The sequence below is a fragment of the Diaporthe amygdali genome (genome assembly GCF_026229845.1).
Source record: "Diaporthe amygdali strain CAA958 chromosome Unknown NODE_44_length_330046_cov_65_728535, whole genome shotgun sequence".
Lineage (NCBI taxonomy): Eukaryota > Fungi > Ascomycota > Sordariomycetes > Diaporthales > Diaporthaceae > Diaporthe > Diaporthe amygdali.
Window position 1 is genome coordinate 236,564 of NW_026517064.1, and position 19,718 is coordinate 256,281.

Here is a 19,718-nt window from a genome sequence, read left to right on the forward strand (position 1 = left end):
GTAAGCTAATGTTATTAGGCTGTATCTATATTTGGCTAACACATTTGTACAAATAATATTTCGCGTATTGAATAATTATTACTCAGAGTTTTTCGAAAAGAATACATGATTTATTGGTGTGTAATTACTCTAAATATCACTAAAATAGATCTTCAACATTATTAGGACTTCGAATTTAACAAGGAAAAAGCAGTTCATTAATGCCCGAGGTTCTACAGCGCATGAGACTTAGGAGGAGGAGGAAATTTGATAGATTTTGAGACAGGAAGGCATAATTTGAACTTTGTATATCTTTAACAGAAGACAAAGTGGCATCGACACAATCATCCATGCCACCACTGCTGGAGGCATGCTATGATTAGGGACATCAAATTGGCAGACTAAACTCAGCCCATGATCTCCTTCCAGAAACAGGGCATGGAAATGATAAGACTATGAAAATTATAAGATGATAAACTTCTTTAAAATCGGCCCCAGTTCGAGGCTTTCTCCCTTGCGAGATCCATGTGCCGTATTCATGGGGCATCTCATTCATTATGTGGTACAAAAATAACTCCATATCGTTTATCACGAGTATTTGCTTCGTCCGAATAGCTCCCAAACGCTTCATCCGCAGTCAGCCCTGGTGATGGATGCCGCGGAGTATGATCGTTCTTGTCTCCTGTAGCCGGACTTTCCAAAGCCTGAATCGACGATACGGGTTGACCAGATATCACAAACGCCTGTTGTTCTAGAGGGTCATCTCTGACACCAACTTTTTCTGTCTTGACTATGTGTTTCCATTCCTTGGGCAGTCCCTAAGAGGGTCAGTAAAGCACTTCGAGTACCCTATACCAGCATGAATGCTAGAAGACTGCTGGGTCCAAGACTTACGCTAAACTCTTGTGTGTCTGTGCTATAAACAATGTGCGTGACATGTACCGGATCCATAGGCGATGAAATGATAGGACGTCTTCTTGCATATCGCCCAAGAAGCTTAGTCCCATATCCTCTCCGTGATGATGTTGGTTGTTCTGGTAACCACCCGGGGTCAGGCACTGGGGCTGAGGGTGGTTGTGCTGTTGTATCTGACTGCAAGGCACCTTCTTCGCCGAAAATATAGCATTGGCTATTACTCAGGTCATTCGAGTAAATTGGAAGCGCGTAGAATGAGATATTCGAGAGCTGTGACAAGCTCAGCTTGGAGAACATTGATAGTGCCGTGGCGTGGAGCGCCGTGCTGGACGTGGATGCCATGGAATCCCGTTTGTTAGCATTATTGTATACTCTGGAGGTCTCCAGGTCTCGGTCAAAAGAGAATCGCAGAGAGAATCTAGTGTTCTGAGCGATCAAAGAAATTCCAGATAAAGCCCCGCTCCGATGCTCCCTCGAGGCAATTGATTGAGCTTCACTTTGGGCAATGATGGAGCCCTCGCGCTCGAGTCCGTCGATTTTTGCGGCTAGGTCTGGACTATGTCGTAAAATATGCTCTATCAATACGTAGAGACGCTGATTTGAGCTTTCGGCTTCTTGCATCGTCTGACTTGAAACGCAAAGGCTGTTAGAGAAGAGTGCACTGGATAGGGTCATACGTCCTGCAACTTACCACTGTAGGATGGTCAACATAAGCGTCAAGGACGACTTGTGATTCTGCAGTCGCCCAACAAGCGCTCCGATATCTGATTCCTCCCTCCACCACTGCACCTTTTGAAGCAATCCCATATTTGGGCTGGTCTCCAGATCATCCACCTTGATCTGAAGATCCGAGTACGTCGTGACGCATCCCGTGAGAGTAATCAAAATGTGCTCAAGTAAAATGAGATTCTCTCGCTCAGTAGATGCATCAGCTCTCCTATGCAGATAGTTTTGTATAAAGCCAAGGGCTGCAGTGATATCGTCAATCTCTTGAAGAATCTGTTTCGCTAGCCCTGGAGCATTTGACACGCCCATCACGGCCTTCGTCACCGCGTTAGTAATCTTGGCACCGGCTGCGAGAAGCCCGACGATGGACGCAGAAACGGATAATGGATCCATTCAACGCGAGTTCAATTCGGAGGTGGAAGGGACAGAATGAAATGATGCGTATTGAATTTTCGAATTGGCTGGCTATTTTAATGTTCTCCTTGGTTCCTCTCTGCATGATCTAGAAAAGCCGGGGCGAATTCGTGCAGATACGCAGCCACCACCACCTGCTGCGGACGCTTGGCTGTGTCACACAAGTCAGCCTATCGGCTTGGAAGGCGAATCATTTGAAGCTCCAATGATAACGAGGCTTGTCTAGTTCATGACATCGACGGGTCAGCTCTTGTTTTCAGCTTTCCCACCCACCACACTGGCTGTCGAATGATGTCAGAAAACCTACCTAGGTATCACAAATACCAGATTCTCATTTTTTGCCTGATACTTCCAAAAACCTATATTGTGTGCAACTGGCTCTTGGCTGCATCCTATACAAAAAGCCTGTGTCTTAGTGGTCGCCAACCGACTATCACTGGATGCAAACAATCACCAACTCCCTACGGTCTAGTGGCTATACATATTTCGTAAGACTGCGAGTTGCAGATGTTCATTGTGCATGATAGAGTTGAGGAGTAAGGCCTTATTGATACAATGCTTAGGGATCGTAGAGGGTGGCGTGGCGCTATGCGCGGACACTTAACTGTCAACTAACCACAATAAGTGATCTTTTAAATAGGTGAAGTATCTATAATAATAAAAGTACTATTAGGGTTACCCCTAAATAAAAAAGATTGTATAAATTTTAGCTAAAATATTTTTAACTATAAATAAAAGTAAAGAATTCGTTTTTAAATAGCTATTTATATTAAAGTTATATTTTTTTAAAATATTTAAAACTGTTTTTACTTTATTATTTAATTATTTATTATAAATATTTTTATTAATTTTAATATGATATAGCTGAAACAATAGTATTTTACTTTTAAATTTAAATTTAAATTATATATATTTGTGAGAGCGTGGGGCTGAACGCCAGCGGGGCCCTCTGGGCTGGGACCCACAGGGCCCTTATCGATAGGCTTATCTTATCAGCCCACCGCCATACTGTAAATAGCTTCCAAGGCGCGCGCGCAGCTACGCTGCCCTCGCCTTTCTTTTCGCTAGGCGAACCTTAACAGAAATCAACATATTTCTACAGCCAAATCGAGCCTTCGTGCCGTGACGACGTAGGGACCGTCTCAATATTCAAATATTAGCTTTATTTTCAAAATATTTTAAAATATTTAATTTTAGGTCAGTATATTGTAATTGTATTATATAAAATTTGTAAGTAGTTGCATATAATCAGTTTTTAGGTTGAAGAAGATAGAGGAATTGCTTAAAAGACTGGGAGGGTGTTATGAGTTATGGTATGGCGGCTTTGACCTTAGGAGTAGTGGGCTCTGGTTAAGCAAATGCAGCACGTTGCTTAAGGCACAGAGCTTTGCTGTTTTCATGTTCTCAGCATATTATAAATTTCTGCCAATATCACTGCTTTACTGATGTGAAGCCATGGGCAATTTGTTCAACGAGCCAGCTCTTGCGTTGTACCTAGATATGTCGCATGAGAGGAGCCAGGAAGTTCAAAGTGTTGCTCTGGACTGGAAGCGTCCTTTATGAAATCTTTCTTTCGCCTCCCTTCTACATCACCCCAACTGTATCCGCCCAGACGCCCACCACGACAAACACCCCATACACACATCCAAGCCCCATCGAGAAAGGGGAGGATGAGGAGGCCACGACACCGAACATCTCAGGAGAGGTCAACGATGTAAAGATGGATGCGGTTGGCGGCTACCCCCGCCACAATCACCAACGCGAGAACAGGGCCAATTGTAATTTTGAGGATAAATTCGCCCAAATCTCCATCGTTCCCAGATCTGTTGCTACCTTGAGTGGCCGCGTGTTAGTTGACCGTGAGGTGTGGGGGCACATTTAGGATCAAATTATGATCTCGAATTGATGTCGTTATTTTCTAGACCTCTCGTTCACCGACTCTTTGGTAGCCTTTGAAGACGAAGTGATTGTTCATTCGGAATTGATTTCTACGTACAACGGTGACGGAAGTTGTGGGCGGTTTGGCGGGCTGCTGTCGCGGGCTGCGCTCCTCGCCAGCGAGTGTTTAGGTAATGACTCAGGCCATTGGTTTCGTTGCGGCTTGAGAAGAATCTCGTAGATCGCAATGGCCCGCTGGTGGAGGTGCGGACGCGTTCGGCGCACCGGTTGCTGGTGCAAAGACCTGAGAGTGCTCTTGTCGCAGCTTGCAACATGTGTACACGCGTCAGCTCCATCCGCCCGTGGGCCCCGTCTCCCGTCTTGCCCGCAACACAATGCGTGTCTCAGGGGACTATTTTCGTGACAGGTTGAAATCAGATAACTCGGGACGTGCAGTATGTATCTATGTATGGTATTCTGGAACTATCTGCCGTGACCCACGAGAACGAGGCGCGAGTATATGCCCATGGGTGGGCAAGGCGGAGAGGGCGTCCGCAGGGCCGCGTACTATACACATCCTGGGCAATTTGTGGGTCGTTGCCAAGTCGGATCTGGACTCTGTGGTAACTGCATGTCTGGGGGATCGAGAAATTCCCCGGAGGGTTACTCAACCTGAAACTTGACAGCCAGCATCTACGGTAGATAGAATAAGCTTACTTCCTAGACTAACGGTTGTTTTGTGCCCGACTTGATGGCGGATTTGAAGTCTACGGACTAACTAGTGTAGAATATGCACCCATAGTCAACCATTCAAAACTGCATGGCGAATGTTGTCTGGTCGGGGCACATCATTGATTAACGTTAGTAAAGGCTCTGCTGCAAAAGGGGCCAAGACCACAAGTGGCCAGTTACTCAGCCCCACAGGGCCACCAGTGTTACTCGGAATGTAGGATCTCAATGACGATCTCCCATTTCAGACCATCTGCTCCACAGGGCTGATGCTAAGCCTCCGGTTGTCAGCACACTACGATCATAACGTTTGGGTTCCTATGTGGCATGAAAGCACTGAAACCAACGGGAGCATCCCGCATCCCTCCACATCCCACATCCCGACGCAGCTTGCCGTCGCATGGCGCTGCTGTTTACAGCAGCGGCACGATGGACCATACCCGCTTGGCCCAGTGACAGCAGCAAAGGTCCAGCCTCTTTGATGTTTCGATGTCAACTGGGCTGCTTACGACGACCTCCTCGGTGATCCCGTAGATCACGGTTGACGTGCTCACAATGACGGGAAGCGACAGTCACAGACAGGTGCCCACGAGCCCGACGACAAGCAGACCAGGAGACTTCGCCATGTTCTATAAAAGCCTCTCGATGGTCCTCAACTCAAAGGCTGGATGAAATTGTCATCATCTCCTCATCCTCGACATCACAACAACATCCTACTTCAACACACCTAATCAGACAACGAGTCCGCTCACTTAATTCCAATCCCTCAACATCCAACAAAATCATCATGAAGGCCTCCGTCGTCCTCGCTCTCACCGCTGCGCTGGCCGCATACGCCTCCCCCATTGCCCCCCAGGCACCAGTAAGTCTTATCTGTTGGGCTAGTATTAGTGAGAACCTACGCTGACTTTTCTCAAAGGGCCCTCAGCCGCCAGCTCCGGCTCCCGGGAACAACTTTGGCGCTCGTGACGCTCCTCCTCCCCCACCTCCTGCTCCTGAGCAGCCTCAGCCTCACAGGCGCGGCAACAGGCCAGCTCCTCCTCCCCCGGCTCCCCAGCCGGAGCAGCCTCGCAGGCGCGGCAATAAGCCTGCTCCCCCCCCTCCTGCTCCTCAGCCGGAGCAGCCTCACAAGCGCGACAACAAGCCGGCTCCTCCTCCCCCGGCTCCTCAGCAGCCAGAGCAGCCTCACAGGCGCGCCAACAAGCCGGCTCCCCCTCCCCCGGCTCCCCAGCCAGAGCAGCCTCACAGGCGCGGCGACAAGCCGGCTCCCCCTCCTCCGGCTCCTCAGCCGCCTCACAAGCGCGATGACAAGCCAGCTCCTCCTCCTCCCGCCCCTGAGCAGCCTGCTCCTGAGCAGCCGCACAAGCGCGACAACAAGCCGGCTCCTCCTCCTCCTGCTCCTCAGCAGCCCGCCCCTGAGCAGCCGCACAAGAGGGGTGACAAGCCAGCTCCTCCTCCTCCCGCCCCTGAGCAGCCCGCCCCTGAGCAGCCCGCCCCTGAGCAGCCTCACAAGCGCGACGACAAGCCGGCTCCTCCTCCTCCCGCCCCTCAGCAGCCTGCCCCTGAGCAGCCGCACAAGCGCGGTGACAAGCCGGCTCCTCCTCCTCCTGCTCCCCAGAAGCCTCAGCCTCGTGACAACGGAGCCAACCCGCCTCCCCCTCCTCCCCCCAAGCACCAGAACTAGATTGGAGACAATGGGCAAGAAGATAGATTTCGAAAGATTATGGTGATTCTGCCAAGGTCAGGAGTTGCTTGAATGGGTTTGCAAGAATATAGACTTAGAGATGGTGATGGACAGCTGGAGCATTCTTTTCACACCTGCAATCGTGCCTTTACTTTCATTTATATAGGCAGCCCTTAATACAATTAATTAACTATTCTCTTCCCAATCAATTTAAGCTCATTCACTTGATGTCGTTCTATCAGGGAAGGCCGAAACAGCTAAAATCCGACGAAAAGCCACAATGTGTGAGGATCACATGGACGACCTTGAACATTACATCTCGCTGGGACGCAGCTGCTGATGGTTTTGGAAAGCCACGTCGCTCGGCGGCTGTTAGCGAGTCAACTTAACGTGAGCCACTTATACGAGGAGCATTATGTCGGTTGCCTGCCTTGAGTCGATCCAGCATCAACTAACTCAGCACTCCTAGCCTTGACTCTCTACTTAATGAAACGGGACTTCGCCCATCAATGATAAAACGTGCATAGACTGCCAATCACTACACAGCGTCAATGTCTCTACCACCGCCATCACACCCTCCCTACGACTGGGAGGAAGACTGGGATTGCGAGCACATGTTAATTGAGGTACGGAGCTTTGGTAATATCCCCAGCGAACCGTGACTTCCAGCACCTATGACTGCTTTCTATTAGAGGTAGTGGAGAGTTCATTTCACAAAACAACTGCTTAAAAACTATTTCAAAACAACAAAGTATCAACCTTAGGGAACATGCATAGCGAATACCCCATCGAAGGTTAATTGTATATTGAAAATTATACGTTTCTTACATATAAACATTCTGTTTAATTCCCTTGCAAGCTTGTATTATTCGTTACGGTGACTTTTTGTATTGCACAAATTATATTTGATCCCGGCCTATTTAAAAGTTCGCCATTGCTCGCATCATGGTTCAGTACTTTCTCATTGCTGCAATTTTTCTCCTGCTTGACTCTCATAGCCGTAGGGTATGTAGATTTACATTCTATCTCAATGTCCTCAAGGCTCAAAAGCTTCGTCTTCGCTTCGCCTGGTGGGTTCCACATCTTCTTATTAGGTAATCGATGCACTTGATCACTACGTGGCTTCATAGTGCTACCGGCACAAGGTGTGGAGTGCAAACCCAACCCCGGGAGTTTGATCGAAGCTATTTTGCTTCTGGTGATTGCTGGCTTGCAATGTAGGTTTGTGAAGGAAGGGCTTGTAGAGGGTTGGTAAACGGGGATTGCTATGCAAATCATTGTAGTGGCGATTTTAATGCTTAAGTAGATAATGAAGCCAGTCGTATTTCCTGTAGTCAAAAAAGTTGTCAATGAGGTGTTACTATAAGAAATAATAAGCCCAAAAGAGAACGGAGCCTTGCAACAAACTTGTGTAATTAAGGCTTAACAGCTGAAGAACCTCAATTGTTCTCTTAATGCTAAATGCTTCGACTCTGATTTCAAACCACTAGTAGTTGCAGATATAGCTAATTTCGAGACATGTGTGGCGTGAAATAGCGAGTCGCAGAGCTCGATGTGGCTGATGGTACCGATAAAGAAAGCCGTCTGTCTTGAATAAGGGTCGAAATGGCCAGTGGAAGGAGGCCAACTTGGAGTCGAAAACCTCGATCCCGAATCGCACACGGAGCGGAGAGACGTTGAAAGACAAGGCTGCATTGAAAATCACATGGCATTGCTATCAATACGGACATAAACATGATACACATGACGACACAACCAGAGTCTCGCCACGCAGGTGTGATCAGACAGCCCTGGGCCAGCGGCAGAGTCACGCGGTGAAGACCTTCCATGCGCAAGCTGCCCGCAAGATCCAAAAAGTCACTCGATCCCCTAGGGAACAGTGTGAAAAGGGAAGGAAGAACAGGGGGTATAAGCGCAAAACAAACCACCGTTCAATACCCAATATACAGATAGACAAGGTGCTTTTGTTGGATTCAGAATACCTGCGCGAATCAACCTGACTGCTCCAGTCCCTTCTGCCTCCAGTGAACAGCAACACGCGACTGAGTTCCCCCTCATAATCTGGGCATTATCCATTATTCATCTCCAAAAAATGAAAACAAAGTCCAATTCAGTCTCGGCACGGGAGAGCATCACTCAGAATCAAACACGTCTTTAGCCCTCCTGGAGCGGCCACTAGCTCTCGTCGGAGCCTTGGCTGTCGCGGCGGCTGCCCTGCCTCGTGTAGGAAGAGCAGCTGCGGCCTTGCCTTTCGGCGCCGGCTTCTTGGAAGGTTCCGGCTTTGCCTTTGGGGCGGAATTTCTGCCACTGCGTCGTCCGTTCGTTGCAGGAGTCTCTTCTTCCTCGTTCTCTTCCTGCTCCACCTCAACCTCCTCTTCTGCTTCTGCTTCCTCGGAAGGTTCGGACAGTTCGCTGCCGTCATTCTCATTGGCCGCAGGTTCTTGCGCCTGCTCATCCTCGTCCATCGGCTCGGCTTCAACCTCAACCTCCTCTTCTTCCTCAACTTCCTCAGCCTCCTCATCGTCACTTCCCTCCTCTCCTTCCTCGCCTGATCCATAGTCCCACTCGGCGACACCTTCCAGCATCTCCTCGTCATCCTCGTCATCATCTCGCTCCACGTAGTTGGAGCTCCTCCTGGGAACGGCGCGGCCACTACGACGGCGTTCCGACTCGGGAATTTCTGGTGATGTTGCGCGGAGCTTTTTGGGCTTGGTCGACGTCCTTGCCTTTGGCGTCTTCTTGATGGTTGTCTGCTTCTTCGATTTGATGGCTCTTGGTTGAGCGGGCTTAGAGGTAGATCTAGCCTTCTTGGCAGGTGGTTGCCCACCATCGTCCATGGATTTGCGCTTCTGTTCGATATCAGTAATTGGTTCTATCTTGCCTTTGTTACATGTCCATCATGCGGGACATACCTTTTTGCGGTCCATCGACTGCAGGACTTTGTCCAGTCTCTGCTCGATGCCATCCGGAATGAACTGCTGCTCGGAGAGTTTCTGCGCAGCCTCGTGGTTCGGAAGGGCAAGGAATAAGCCCGTCGGTAATCCAGTCTTCTTGCTGTAGGCCTCGAAAGTCCAGCCCCGTTTCTCTTGCCATTTTCTGACAACAGCCAGCGCCAGGTCACACACCATGTAGAGATTCTCGCTCTTTTCAGGCTCAATGGCATCCTTTGTTTGCTTGACACGTTCTGCGTAGCGAGCTAGCAGACCCAGGTTGGATTCATTCGCCACGGTACTGACGTAGTACACAATGTAGCGGGAGTGGTCGACTAGATCATCTTCTGCAGGACCCAAATCTGGATGATGGGCCAGCAGAGACAACAGTCTGGGCATGATGGCTTCCATGACTGGTGTACCTGTTGTCTCATAATGATGGACTCTTGATCGGATCCACGTCTCCACTCTGGTCTTGAACTCTGTGACCGGCTCATATGCTGTGATAAAAATGATGGTGTAGAACCTTGTTCGAAGCTTACCCTGAACCAAGTATTTCTGAAGCTTCTCGATGAACGATCTCCGAGTCTGCGGATGGGCATCTTGCGCAACTAACGCAAGCGCATTGAAATCCTCTGGTGGAAGATGGTCATCAAGCTGCTTCTCCTTGCAGAGCTTGAGAACCAACTGACCCGCGAGGAGTCGTAATCGCGCTTTGTGATGGTTTGGTGTTTCCTTATTCTTGGACATCTCGCCATTCTTCGTGATAAGAGTCTTGAGCATCTTAAACACAGGCTTCGCCCTCTCCTTCAGACTTCCTTCGCCGTCTCCGCGATCCTGCTCCTCAGCACGCAGGCGGTTGACCAGAATCTTCAAAGCCAGACATTTCGCAATGCACTCCTCGTCCATGTCCGCATCACTGACCCAGTCCGGATCGCTGTCCTTAGCATCGGTGCGTACCTGCTTGAGAATGTCTTGGATCATTTCGAGGATGACCTGATCCTTATCGAGTGTGACCTTGGGCGTCAAGATCTCCAACTGAGAGACTATTGCCAGCTTGTTGAGGAAATGAGGAGCTCCATACTTCCACTGCTTCATAACTTCTTTGAACAGTCTGGTTGCATTCAGCAGACCAGTCTCGTCCTTTTTTGCTAGGAGAATATTGACCGCGTACTTGGCTGCCTTCCATGGCGTACCGTAGAGCGCAAAATTGACCATCATCTGGACAAAGTTCTTGTCCTTTGGGATCTCCGCGGGATATTTCCGCGCGTATGAAGCACAGGCCTTGAGGGTTTCGACAACCGAGGGTTCATTTGGCTGGGTTGCCGTAGGCGCCTTCTCTGCAAGGTCTTTACAGAGATCTCCAATGTGTGATTTGAAAAGGTCTGGTGTTCGCTGGGATATCTCATTCAGAATCTCATGCGCGGTGGCTCCAAAGCCATCCTGGTCGGTTCTGGAATAATCCAAGATGGTAGACAAATGGCTGCGGTTGAACATGAAGTAACCTGACCTGTAAAGCAAAGGAATCAGAACGTCAGCAACGCCAGATAGTTGCGCGCCCTGCAGACGCTTAACCAGCTCCTTTAATGCGTTTCTTGCCGTCTTGAAATCATGCTCCGGACCGGTGATGAATTTGACAAGCTGGTAATTCCGCGAATTGTTGGCCTTTGCGAATTTGAGCAGCTCAGACTTGACCTTTGCATCATCTGGTAAAAATCGTATGATGTAATCGATCGTATTCTTCAGATTCTTCGTCTTGCGTTCCTCATCCTGCTCCATGACACCACCATTGTAGGCGTCACATGCCTTGAGGAAAGTCTGGAGAATCGTGGCAAATTGTGGCTGGCGAGCTTGAATGGCGAAGAAAGCCTTTTTGGCGTTTTGGTCAAGTGAGCGAACGAGGAGTAGTATTCTCTCGCCTCTGACAGCGTCTTGATCGTAGCTGGCTGCTCCTTGCTGTGATTGCGACTGTGAGTTCCCATTCGCGCTTTTCGAGCCCTTCTTAGGAGGCGGGAACGACAAGGGAACTAGGCACTCGAAGACAACCCTGTCGAGAAGTACATTTACTTCCAGATCATTTGCGTAGAAGGAGCTGTAAATCTTTGAAGGGGCAGCAGACAAAGCGCCTACGACAACCTGGTTAGCGGCAAGAATCTCGCCTGTTGATATGGCCCAGAGCTTTCCCAGCAGCGCCATAGCATCAACGCGGACCTGCGGCCTTCTGTCGCGGCATCGATCGGCGAGGCTGGATAGGATCGAGTTCTCTTTCTCCAGGCCGCCGTCTGATGCCAGTTTGAGGATGAGGTCGCGGAAGCTGAAGGACTCGATTGCTTTCACGCCAGCCAAGCGGACCTTTTCATCGCTGTCATTGAGTTTCTCCCCTAATCCGCGGACGAGGGCTCTTTCATCTTCCCTGTTGAATCCGATTCCACCAGCATTCGTGGACAAAATGTACCCCACAGCCGTAGTCCAGGAGGCACGGATGATTGGAGACTTGTCGTTCTTGCGACTTAAGAAATTCAAATACGCTTGGTGGTATGTTTGGGCGAAGGACATTGGAGAAAAGGGAGTCGTCAGGGGATTTGAAGGGGCATCATCCATTTCGAAATCCGACATTCTGTACAGAGGGTATGCGGCAGGATCCAGAGCTGGTGGAGGCGGTGGGCCTGCTGCTCCAATGCCTGCAATGACATCTCCGAGGGCCTCTGTCGCCAGTTGGCGCAAGCTGATGTTGTCGGCTGACAGCTCCGCATCAAGCTGTGGGATAACATTCTGCAAGGATGCCGGCGCAGCTTTCCAAAGTTCCCGAATGAGCAGGTGAGCCTTCCGCAGCTCCTTCAGGTCTTCTTCTGATGGCCCAGCCGGGCCGTCCTCGTCATCCGAGTCTGCAGCTCGATGGCCGTTGCTGCCAGCCAAGCCCGAGGCTTCCATGATGACGTCGCTAAAGTACTGTCCTACAAATCTCGCCATCTTCTCCGGGTTCTCGACACAAACAGACCTCGCCATCTTGTAGGCCGCAGGTTCCTCCTTCAAGAGGAGTGTCGTTTGGTTCTCATCTCGACTTGCTTGTTCGGTCTTGTCCTTGACCGCTCCTGGAGCCGCGGCACGCAGGAATTGGGCCATGATGATGTCAATGACCTTGGAAGGGATGGTCGTGGCCTCGTCAATCAGCATCTCCAATATTTGTGTCATGTAGTGCTCGATATCCTTTCCGACAAGTTCGCCGGTCGGGGCTTTGGTCCCGGAGACGGTGTCGAAGAAGCCTGTGAACAAACGGACGAAGAGCTCATCGTTGTTCGGTATCTCATCAAGTAGGAGGATGCTCTGGACGTCGGAGAGAGAGATGAGGACATATCTGTGTTGATTGTTCCAAGTTGAGGAGGGGTCTTGTAAAGCAGGCAGAATCTGGTTGATGAAGAGGGCGAAGATGTCCTATCAGTCGCGTCAGCATGTCGTCGCAAGTTTCGCTCGGCCAGCTTTTCCAAGGCTTACCTTAAGCTGCGACGGGGTAAACGGGGCGTCGGGAGCGCAGATCTTAAGTATGTCCACCATGCAGCATGCAGCATACGCCTTGACGCCCTTGTCCTTGTGGCCGAGGATGTTGGCGGAGCACAGCTCTTTTGCGACCTTGGTCAACGAGTCCTTGTGTTCCCAGTCCTGATCCAATTCTGCCAATTCCTTGGCCAGCGTGTCGAGCCGTTTGTGCAGTTCGGTTGTCGGTATCGGCCTGCCAGCGCGCCATGACAATGGTTCGTTGAACTTCAGGCCGTCGTTGTCGCGCTCCTCCTCGGGCTGCTCTTCCTCTGGCGCAGGCTCAGCTGCTCTTCTCCGGCGGGACGACATGGTGCGCTAGTACACCCTCCCAATTGTCGCAGTGACGCTGATGAGGGCGTGATCGCAGTGCGAGCGATGCTCCTGAGCTCCGTGTTCGACGCTGGCTGGCAGCTGAAGAGGGTAGCACGGATCCGCCAGCTCTGGTGGAATCAAAACACCCAAAGTAGTCCGAGTGACGCCGAATGAGCGGCTAGGGCCTGTCGCGAAAACGGCCGCCCTTGACGTGGAATTGACACAGACACGGTCAGGATGGAGGATAAGGCTGCTGTTAAGTGGTGCAGAGCTTCGCGGAATGTGGATCGAGATGTGGAAGGCGTCGCCAGCTTGCAGGCCAAGGAAAGGTGGGTGGGTGGTGCGTGGGTGCGTGTTGCGTGGTCGTGGCAGCGTGGTCGCAGTCCCAAAATCCAAAGTCCCGCGCTGCTGCTGCCCAGCCTGAGCCTGTCCCGTCTCGTTACGCGACACTCGCTCTCCAAGCAACTGCAAGCGCGTGCTCCTCCACCCCCACAGGCAATTAAAAGTGGGTCCAATCGATAGCTCGGACGGGGGACGACGTCTCTTGCTTCATGCCTGTCTCGGCTCTCCATTTAACAGCCGCAAGCATTTGTTGATTGCCTTGGACCTGCACCCACATGTACCGTCGACCTCGAAATACACTGGCCTTTCTTTTCAAAATACGTCTTATTGATTCTCATCATTGCCTTACGCGACGCGTCGCATGGAGATAGACCCTCTGTCTGAGGAGACGGCAGCTCTCCAGTCTATTGTGAACACACCACTTCGATACTATGAACACTTCTTTTCCGTCCGAGATAGCTATGCTTACAATCAAATGATTCCTGGCTTGCATAATAGATTCCTATCAAATATTACACCGTTCTCTACCCTGGCGAGGCCTGCTCGTACGCGTCTACAGACAAGTGTCTGTGGGACCGACGATAGTGAGGATCACTGGGATCCTCATGACGGCACCGTCGCTGTCATGACGGAGCTCAGCACGACGGCCTTTCTTGCAGTCTGATTTCATAAGCCTCTATCTGAAAATTTCAGAGGGAACTTTGGCATAGGCCGTGACCTTGGGTCCAATTAAATGGCTTCCGTCTGCGTACGCTTCAAGTATTGCTGGATTCGGCATGGAACGTTGACCGCGTTGGATGTAGAAAGGTCTCATTTCAGGGCGCCTATGTGTATCGATCGACAGATCCATGCCATTTGGCTTCCTTCTATGCTACAAGAGGCCTGGCTGAACTGTCTGGGTCAAGCGACCCTGAGTTGACCCGAAGTCAGCTGGGCTTTGAGAGAGAAGCGACAAGGGCGGATTGGGCCGTCACTGGTCTTTTTGGACTCGGCTGTTGCCCCAGTCGTCCACCGGCCTTCATTTCTAGGTATTTGCCACGCATCTATCTGGTCAAGTTGAGTATGTAATTAGTTGTTCTGGGGCATGAGCTGTGCCTGTGAAACTGTTTTATTCCCAATGTCATGATCTATCCTTTGTCTCCCATTCGATGCTGGTCCTCGGGTCGTATCTTTCTCATACGGCTGCCCTTGCCGTTCTTTTCGGCCGAGAGTTGTATCTGATACCCACAGACCAGAACGCATGTACGTGTCAGCAGAATTGAAATGTACACAGGAAAATTTGGAGGGCAAGACGTGGCATATGTTTCTGCGAAAAGGGGCTCCCTGGCCTCTTGCAAACTCCCGAGTGGGAGCAGTTAGCTCAAACGGACGTTTCCATCTTGGCCGATGTTTCATCCGCTGTCATACAGCCCACAAAGGTGATTTTGCTGTATGGTGTAATGTCAGGTATACATCGCAACACGTCCACTGCCGTGTGTGCGCCCATGATCTTCATGGACGGACCCAATGGCCAGGATGGATGTAGGAACTGTCTGTGTGATGCACAGTGTGGAATCTTGACCCCTTGGGATGAAGAAAGCAGGAGTCGACTCTGGTCACGATGCGGGCGATTTATATTACCGCCTGCAGAGTGAAAAAGGAGAATCGCTGCAGGCAACATTGCCTGTGTTTCCGGCGGGACTAATGAGCGGGGAGGCACGCTGATGGTCATCAGTCATTGTCAGCCGAAGACAGATGGGGCACGACATGCAATTCTCTGTCGGGACCTATCCGTGTATTCTCGAAGCAGAAGGCCTGAAGCACAAGGAATGGTTGCTAGGTCGAAGAAGCCGCAAGCAAATGGCTGGGCAGCTGATAGCTTGTAGGAGCAGTGGTTTAGAGAGTGATTCACATGAACCTGATATTCTCTCTACGTGCATTTGACCTGTTCGAGGCTGTCTCCCACAACAAACATCAACAATACCAACACCAACCCATTAGACAATCCTGGACACTTCCCTTTCACAGCTGTCTAGGTGACCAACTGCCAGGCTCCTTTTTCTCCTACAAACCCGTCGCCGGCACCCGCCACACTTCTGTCTCTTTTCCCATCTCACCGACCACCGACTTTTCTGGCCATCAATCATCACTCCTCCTTCACCAACCATCCTCCATCTCGCACTGAACCTGTGTATCGTCACAGCAATCTCAACACCCATCCAATCGACCACCCTCAAATACCTTGGTATGCCCTATCCTCTCTTGTGATCTCTCCATTGACGTGACTCTCGATTGCCCATTACCACCTGGGTCGATCTTGAGTAACGTTGCTGCAAACACTTCCTCCTCAAACGGTGTCGCACAGCATCTCCTGTCTGTCCACTCTCCCTCGTCCAGATTGACCATTCATTTGTACGCACCACAACCTCATTACTCCCTCGTTGTGCGAATTTGCAGCCCTTCTTCCGTCCTTTTTCCTTCATCTTCCTGACTGCACCCTTTGCAAATATCCAACTTTCACCTTTTGCGTGTTGATACCCAGTCCACTGCAATCTTTTGTTTTCTCACCACGCCACCCTCTTTTTCAGCACCCACCACCAGCACTACACTCTTTAGTTTTGCACTCGTGACCACAGCAGCAACTGCCGTCTCCATCCTCACGCTCCTTACTTCTTCTAAAACCTAGAACTACATCACAGACAACGTATCTTACAATCTTTTCCTGACCCAGTCTCCTTCGAGCCATCGTCAGATATCAATCACCACCCATCAGTCATGAATGCCTCTGTTGAGAAGGGCGTCAACGCCCCAGAGAACTCCATCGCGACCCCTCACGTCGTCATCTCGTCATCTCGAGATTGGCGTCGTGAGCTCGATCGAGCTGCGAAGGCCGTTCTCATCTTGGTCGTCATTATCTTCTTGACGTGTATGTTCTTCATGAGCGAGATCTACAAGGGTATGTCATGCTCCCAATCTTGCAGTTCCCTGAATCTAAGTACTAACTAATACGCTTCGGACCAGACCGTGTCGTGATTGAGAAGCTCAAATATGAGCTGGCCAACGCACCTCATGTCCATGATGCGACTGTCGATGGTCGCATTAGCGATCGCATGTCATACCTGGAAGGCTTCAGTGGCATGATCGATGATGGCGACACTGTCGCCCTGGCCGCCCGCGCTGTCATGGTTTCTGGAGAGTCTTCCACTATCTCCTCCACTGTCGAGTTCACTGTCTCTTCCACTATCGAGTCCACCATTGCGTCCACTGGCACGTCAACTCTCGCGTCCATCGTCGCGTCCAGCACCAATGATTCTTCTGCCACTGAGTCCTGCCACACCGAGACTGAGGCTCCTACAACCACGGCAACCTTCTTCCCTGTCGACAATAGCACAACTGCCGCTGACAACTCCGCTACATCCACGTAAGTCCGGCTTTCCACCTGATTGAGCCTCATCCAAGACTGACATGGCATATCGCAGTGACACTACTCTGACTACTGTGCACACCATGATGACCACCACCATCTTTAGTAACAACACTGGCACCAGTGTCCTCTCAGGTGGCACAAGCACCCTCCCAGCTGGCAGCAGCCTCATCTCGGTAGACGCGCTCAGTGCCAGTAGCGACTCCTCCACAACCACTCTCACTGTTGTCCCGTTCATCACCACCACAACCAGCTCGATGTCAGATGCCACTCTCACGACGCCTGTGATTGTGCCTACTTCTTTCATGTCCTGTCTGGAGTACGGCGACGGCCGTGGCCCATGCGATCGCTCCTATGGTGCGCCCAACTCCCCACCCAGCTCGTTCCTCAGCCTGGAGTCTGCGCCTCCCACGTTCTCGACGGTGAGCCCCTCTCCGACCTTCGCCACCGTGCCTACTGCCTCCACAAGTGTCATCACTGGCTCTACGACCGCGGACACGGGCGCCGTCTCTGGAACGGGCATGGCGACCACAACTACGACCAGCAGCAGCAGCAGTATCACTGAGCCCGCCGTCTGCGTCCCTCCCACGACCATCTTCGTCACTATTAGCTCGGCAAACCCAACCATAGACAGCGGCCTGACCATCGAGTCCATCGGAACCGGCACCAGCATGAGCACCGGCCCCTCGACGCTGACCAGCACCAGCACCACGCTGATGACAACCATCACGTCGACCCTGCCACCCGCCGCCACGACCGAGACCGTCAGCACAGCGACCACCCTCGCCTCCGCCGGCAACTCCACCAGCAGCCTGTCGATGATTACGGCCACGGGCTTCACGCTGACCATGACGGCGCGCAACGGCACTTACACCCCGACCACCGGCCAACCGACCGTGGCCACGCTGCCTGCCAATAGCGGCGGCGAGAAGGCCGCTGGTGGCAAGCCCCTGGGCGCCAGCGGCAACGGCGGCACTGGCAACGGCATGTACTGCGTCGTCATGCTGGTCACCCTTCTCGCGCTGCTAATCTAGACGCGACGGTGTCGCGTTGTGGACGCGTTGCGCGTTATCCAGTTCCGCCTTTCATGTTTACCTTTGCCTCAGTGGAGGAAGCACCTTCGTTTTGCCCTTTCGTCTTTATTGTTCTGGAGACACATGGGCATGAGGGTGGGATGACACACCTCATCTTGGACCAAAGATCTCGGATTGGAATATGCCTTTCATTCCAATGAATAACCTCTTCTAATACTACCTTTCTACGCTCCTTCATCCTTTTGTTCACCTGTCTCTGGGAAGTTATTTTCAGGATCTCATCTTGAATCTGGAAGGAATGGAAGGAGTTGCCAGCAAGGGTTCGTTCTTTTCGAAGGCCATCTGGGATGGAAGGGTGTGGAATACATTCTGGTCTAACGGCGTTTCACGGTTCTATTGGTTTTCTTCGGTCTGGTCTTCACTGACTTATCTTTAATACGCCTTTCAACACTGGCAATCCGACTTTAAGACCTTCTGTGGGAGGCATCCAAAGACACACGTCTCTTGTACAATAGTATGGCAAAGGGTTTTACATGCAATTCATTGTTTGGGCCAGAGTAAAGGTCAAATCAACCATCAAAGATCACGCAACCAGACACTGGGGGCCTTTGTACGATAAGGGCACTTTGAGTGGTTCGTGGTCTACGGCTAGGCCTGATTTTCCGAGTGGGTGATTCTCACATCAGAGATCTTTGCTGGCATGGGGCTTCGACATACTTGGTCCTCAAGGCCTCACCTTTGAGACAGGATACTAATGCATGATACTACCCAATTACTCCGCTTCATCCTTGTTCTGTTATTGTGTGACGTGAGTGTGACAAATCTACATCGTGTAGGCTCTGGCGGCTAGTCTTTGCCGGGTCCGGTTTTTCTTTCTTTCTTTTCCACTAAATTGTAACCAATCAGGAACTTCTATTTCTGATTCAGAATGATGCATTTTGGTTCTACTTCCAGATCCTCAGCACGAGAACAAACGTGTTTAGTCAGAGCGCCACTGCTGGCCTGCGTTGAGGCTCTAGAGAACAGCTTACTGAAGCAGAGTTCTGTGAACAGAATTCCCTATACCTTTGAGTGTATACATTGGACCGAAGGCTAGAGCTTTTCTCACAATAGTACAAATCTGAGCGGCGAGGGCCATGGCTCATACCGACACATGGCTCATTGTGAGATATACTTCACTGTGAGGCATAGTTCACGCTGAGGCATGAGTCACACTGATACGTGACTAACTCCAAGGTATAGCTCATGAAGATACGTGAATCAAGGGGAATCATTGCTCATGATAAGACGGCGGGTCACATGGAATTATAATACACGAGGGGATACGGCTCATGCCGTAGAATACGTCATCAAAGACCACAAGTCACGAGGAAACATGAACCACGATGAAGAGCATTGTCACGGATACACGTTTTCATCTACCAAACATCACCTGTGGAGAGAGAATGATGAAAAAAGGCCGCAGGGCAGGATTTAGAACTCGTGAGAATTACTACCATAGGATATATCACACCGATACTCAAAAGAAAACACTCCACCCATCAGTATCGCCTTCTTTCGAAAGCACGCTCCTGAACGCCACAAACATTCGATGGAAACACCTTAGCGACTCCGTGCTCCTGATCCAATCCTTTCCGTTTTATTTCCGCCGCCTTTGGGGCAGCATTGAGTGCTTGGGATCTCAAAGACCCCCGCCTATTTCTTACCACGTTCCGTCGGGATCAATCTGTCTTCGGTCTGATCTCAGAGAATTATAGTCGTCATGACTGGGAGGCTAGTCGACAGCAAGAAAGCCTTCTGAGCCTTGTCTTCGATAGTCAGGCGAGATGTCATAGGCT

The 19,718-nt window shown here is 50.8% G+C and overlaps 5 protein-coding genes across 5 annotated transcripts; 3 read left to right on the forward strand and 2 right to left on the reverse strand.

Moving 5' to 3' along the window:
- Positions 1 to 527: 527 nt before the first annotated feature.
- J7T55_010321 (uncharacterized protein) lies at positions 528 to 2,013 on the reverse strand (the record flags this gene model as incomplete). The annotated part of the gene is made up of 3 exons (XM_053134387.1): positions 528 to 797; positions 874 to 1,450; positions 1,586 to 2,013. 3 exons carry the CDS (start codon positions 2,011 to 2,013, stop codon positions 528 to 530), a joined length of 1,275 nt encoding a protein of 424 aa, XP_052987877.1.
- A 1,476-nt stretch (positions 2,014 to 3,489) lies between these two features.
- Positions 3,490 to 4,153, forward strand: J7T55_010322 (uncharacterized protein; the record flags this gene model as incomplete). The annotated part of the gene is made up of 3 exons (XM_053134388.1): positions 3,490 to 3,524; positions 3,586 to 3,893; positions 3,957 to 4,153. 3 exons carry the CDS (start codon positions 3,490 to 3,492, stop codon positions 4,151 to 4,153), a joined length of 540 nt encoding a protein of 179 aa, XP_052987878.1.
- A 1,275-nt stretch (positions 4,154 to 5,428) lies between these two features.
- J7T55_010323 (uncharacterized protein) lies at positions 5,429 to 6,325 on the forward strand (the record flags this gene model as incomplete). The annotated part of the gene is made up of 2 exons (XM_053134389.1): positions 5,429 to 5,503; positions 5,570 to 6,325. 2 exons carry the CDS (start codon positions 5,429 to 5,431, stop codon positions 6,323 to 6,325), a joined length of 831 nt encoding a protein of 276 aa, XP_052987879.1.
- Positions 6,326 to 8,457: 2,132 nt separating this feature from the next.
- Positions 8,458 to 13,098, reverse strand: J7T55_010324 (pds5 spo76 protein; the record flags this gene model as incomplete). Its single annotated transcript, XM_053134390.1, has 4 exons — positions 8,458 to 9,174; positions 9,238 to 11,124; positions 11,182 to 12,687; positions 12,748 to 13,098. 4 exons carry the CDS (start codon positions 13,096 to 13,098, stop codon positions 8,458 to 8,460), a joined length of 4,461 nt encoding a protein of 1,486 aa, XP_052987880.1.
- A 3,099-nt stretch (positions 13,099 to 16,197) lies between these two features.
- J7T55_010325 (uncharacterized protein) lies at positions 16,198 to 17,880 on the forward strand (the record flags this gene model as incomplete). The annotated part of the gene is made up of 3 exons (XM_053134391.1): positions 16,198 to 16,378; positions 16,444 to 16,843; positions 16,902 to 17,880. The coding sequence occupies 3 exons, from the start codon at positions 16,198 to 16,200 to the stop codon at positions 17,878 to 17,880; spliced, it is 1,560 nt and encodes a 519-aa protein (XP_052987881.1).
- Between the last annotated feature and the right edge of the window lie 1,838 nt (positions 17,881 to 19,718).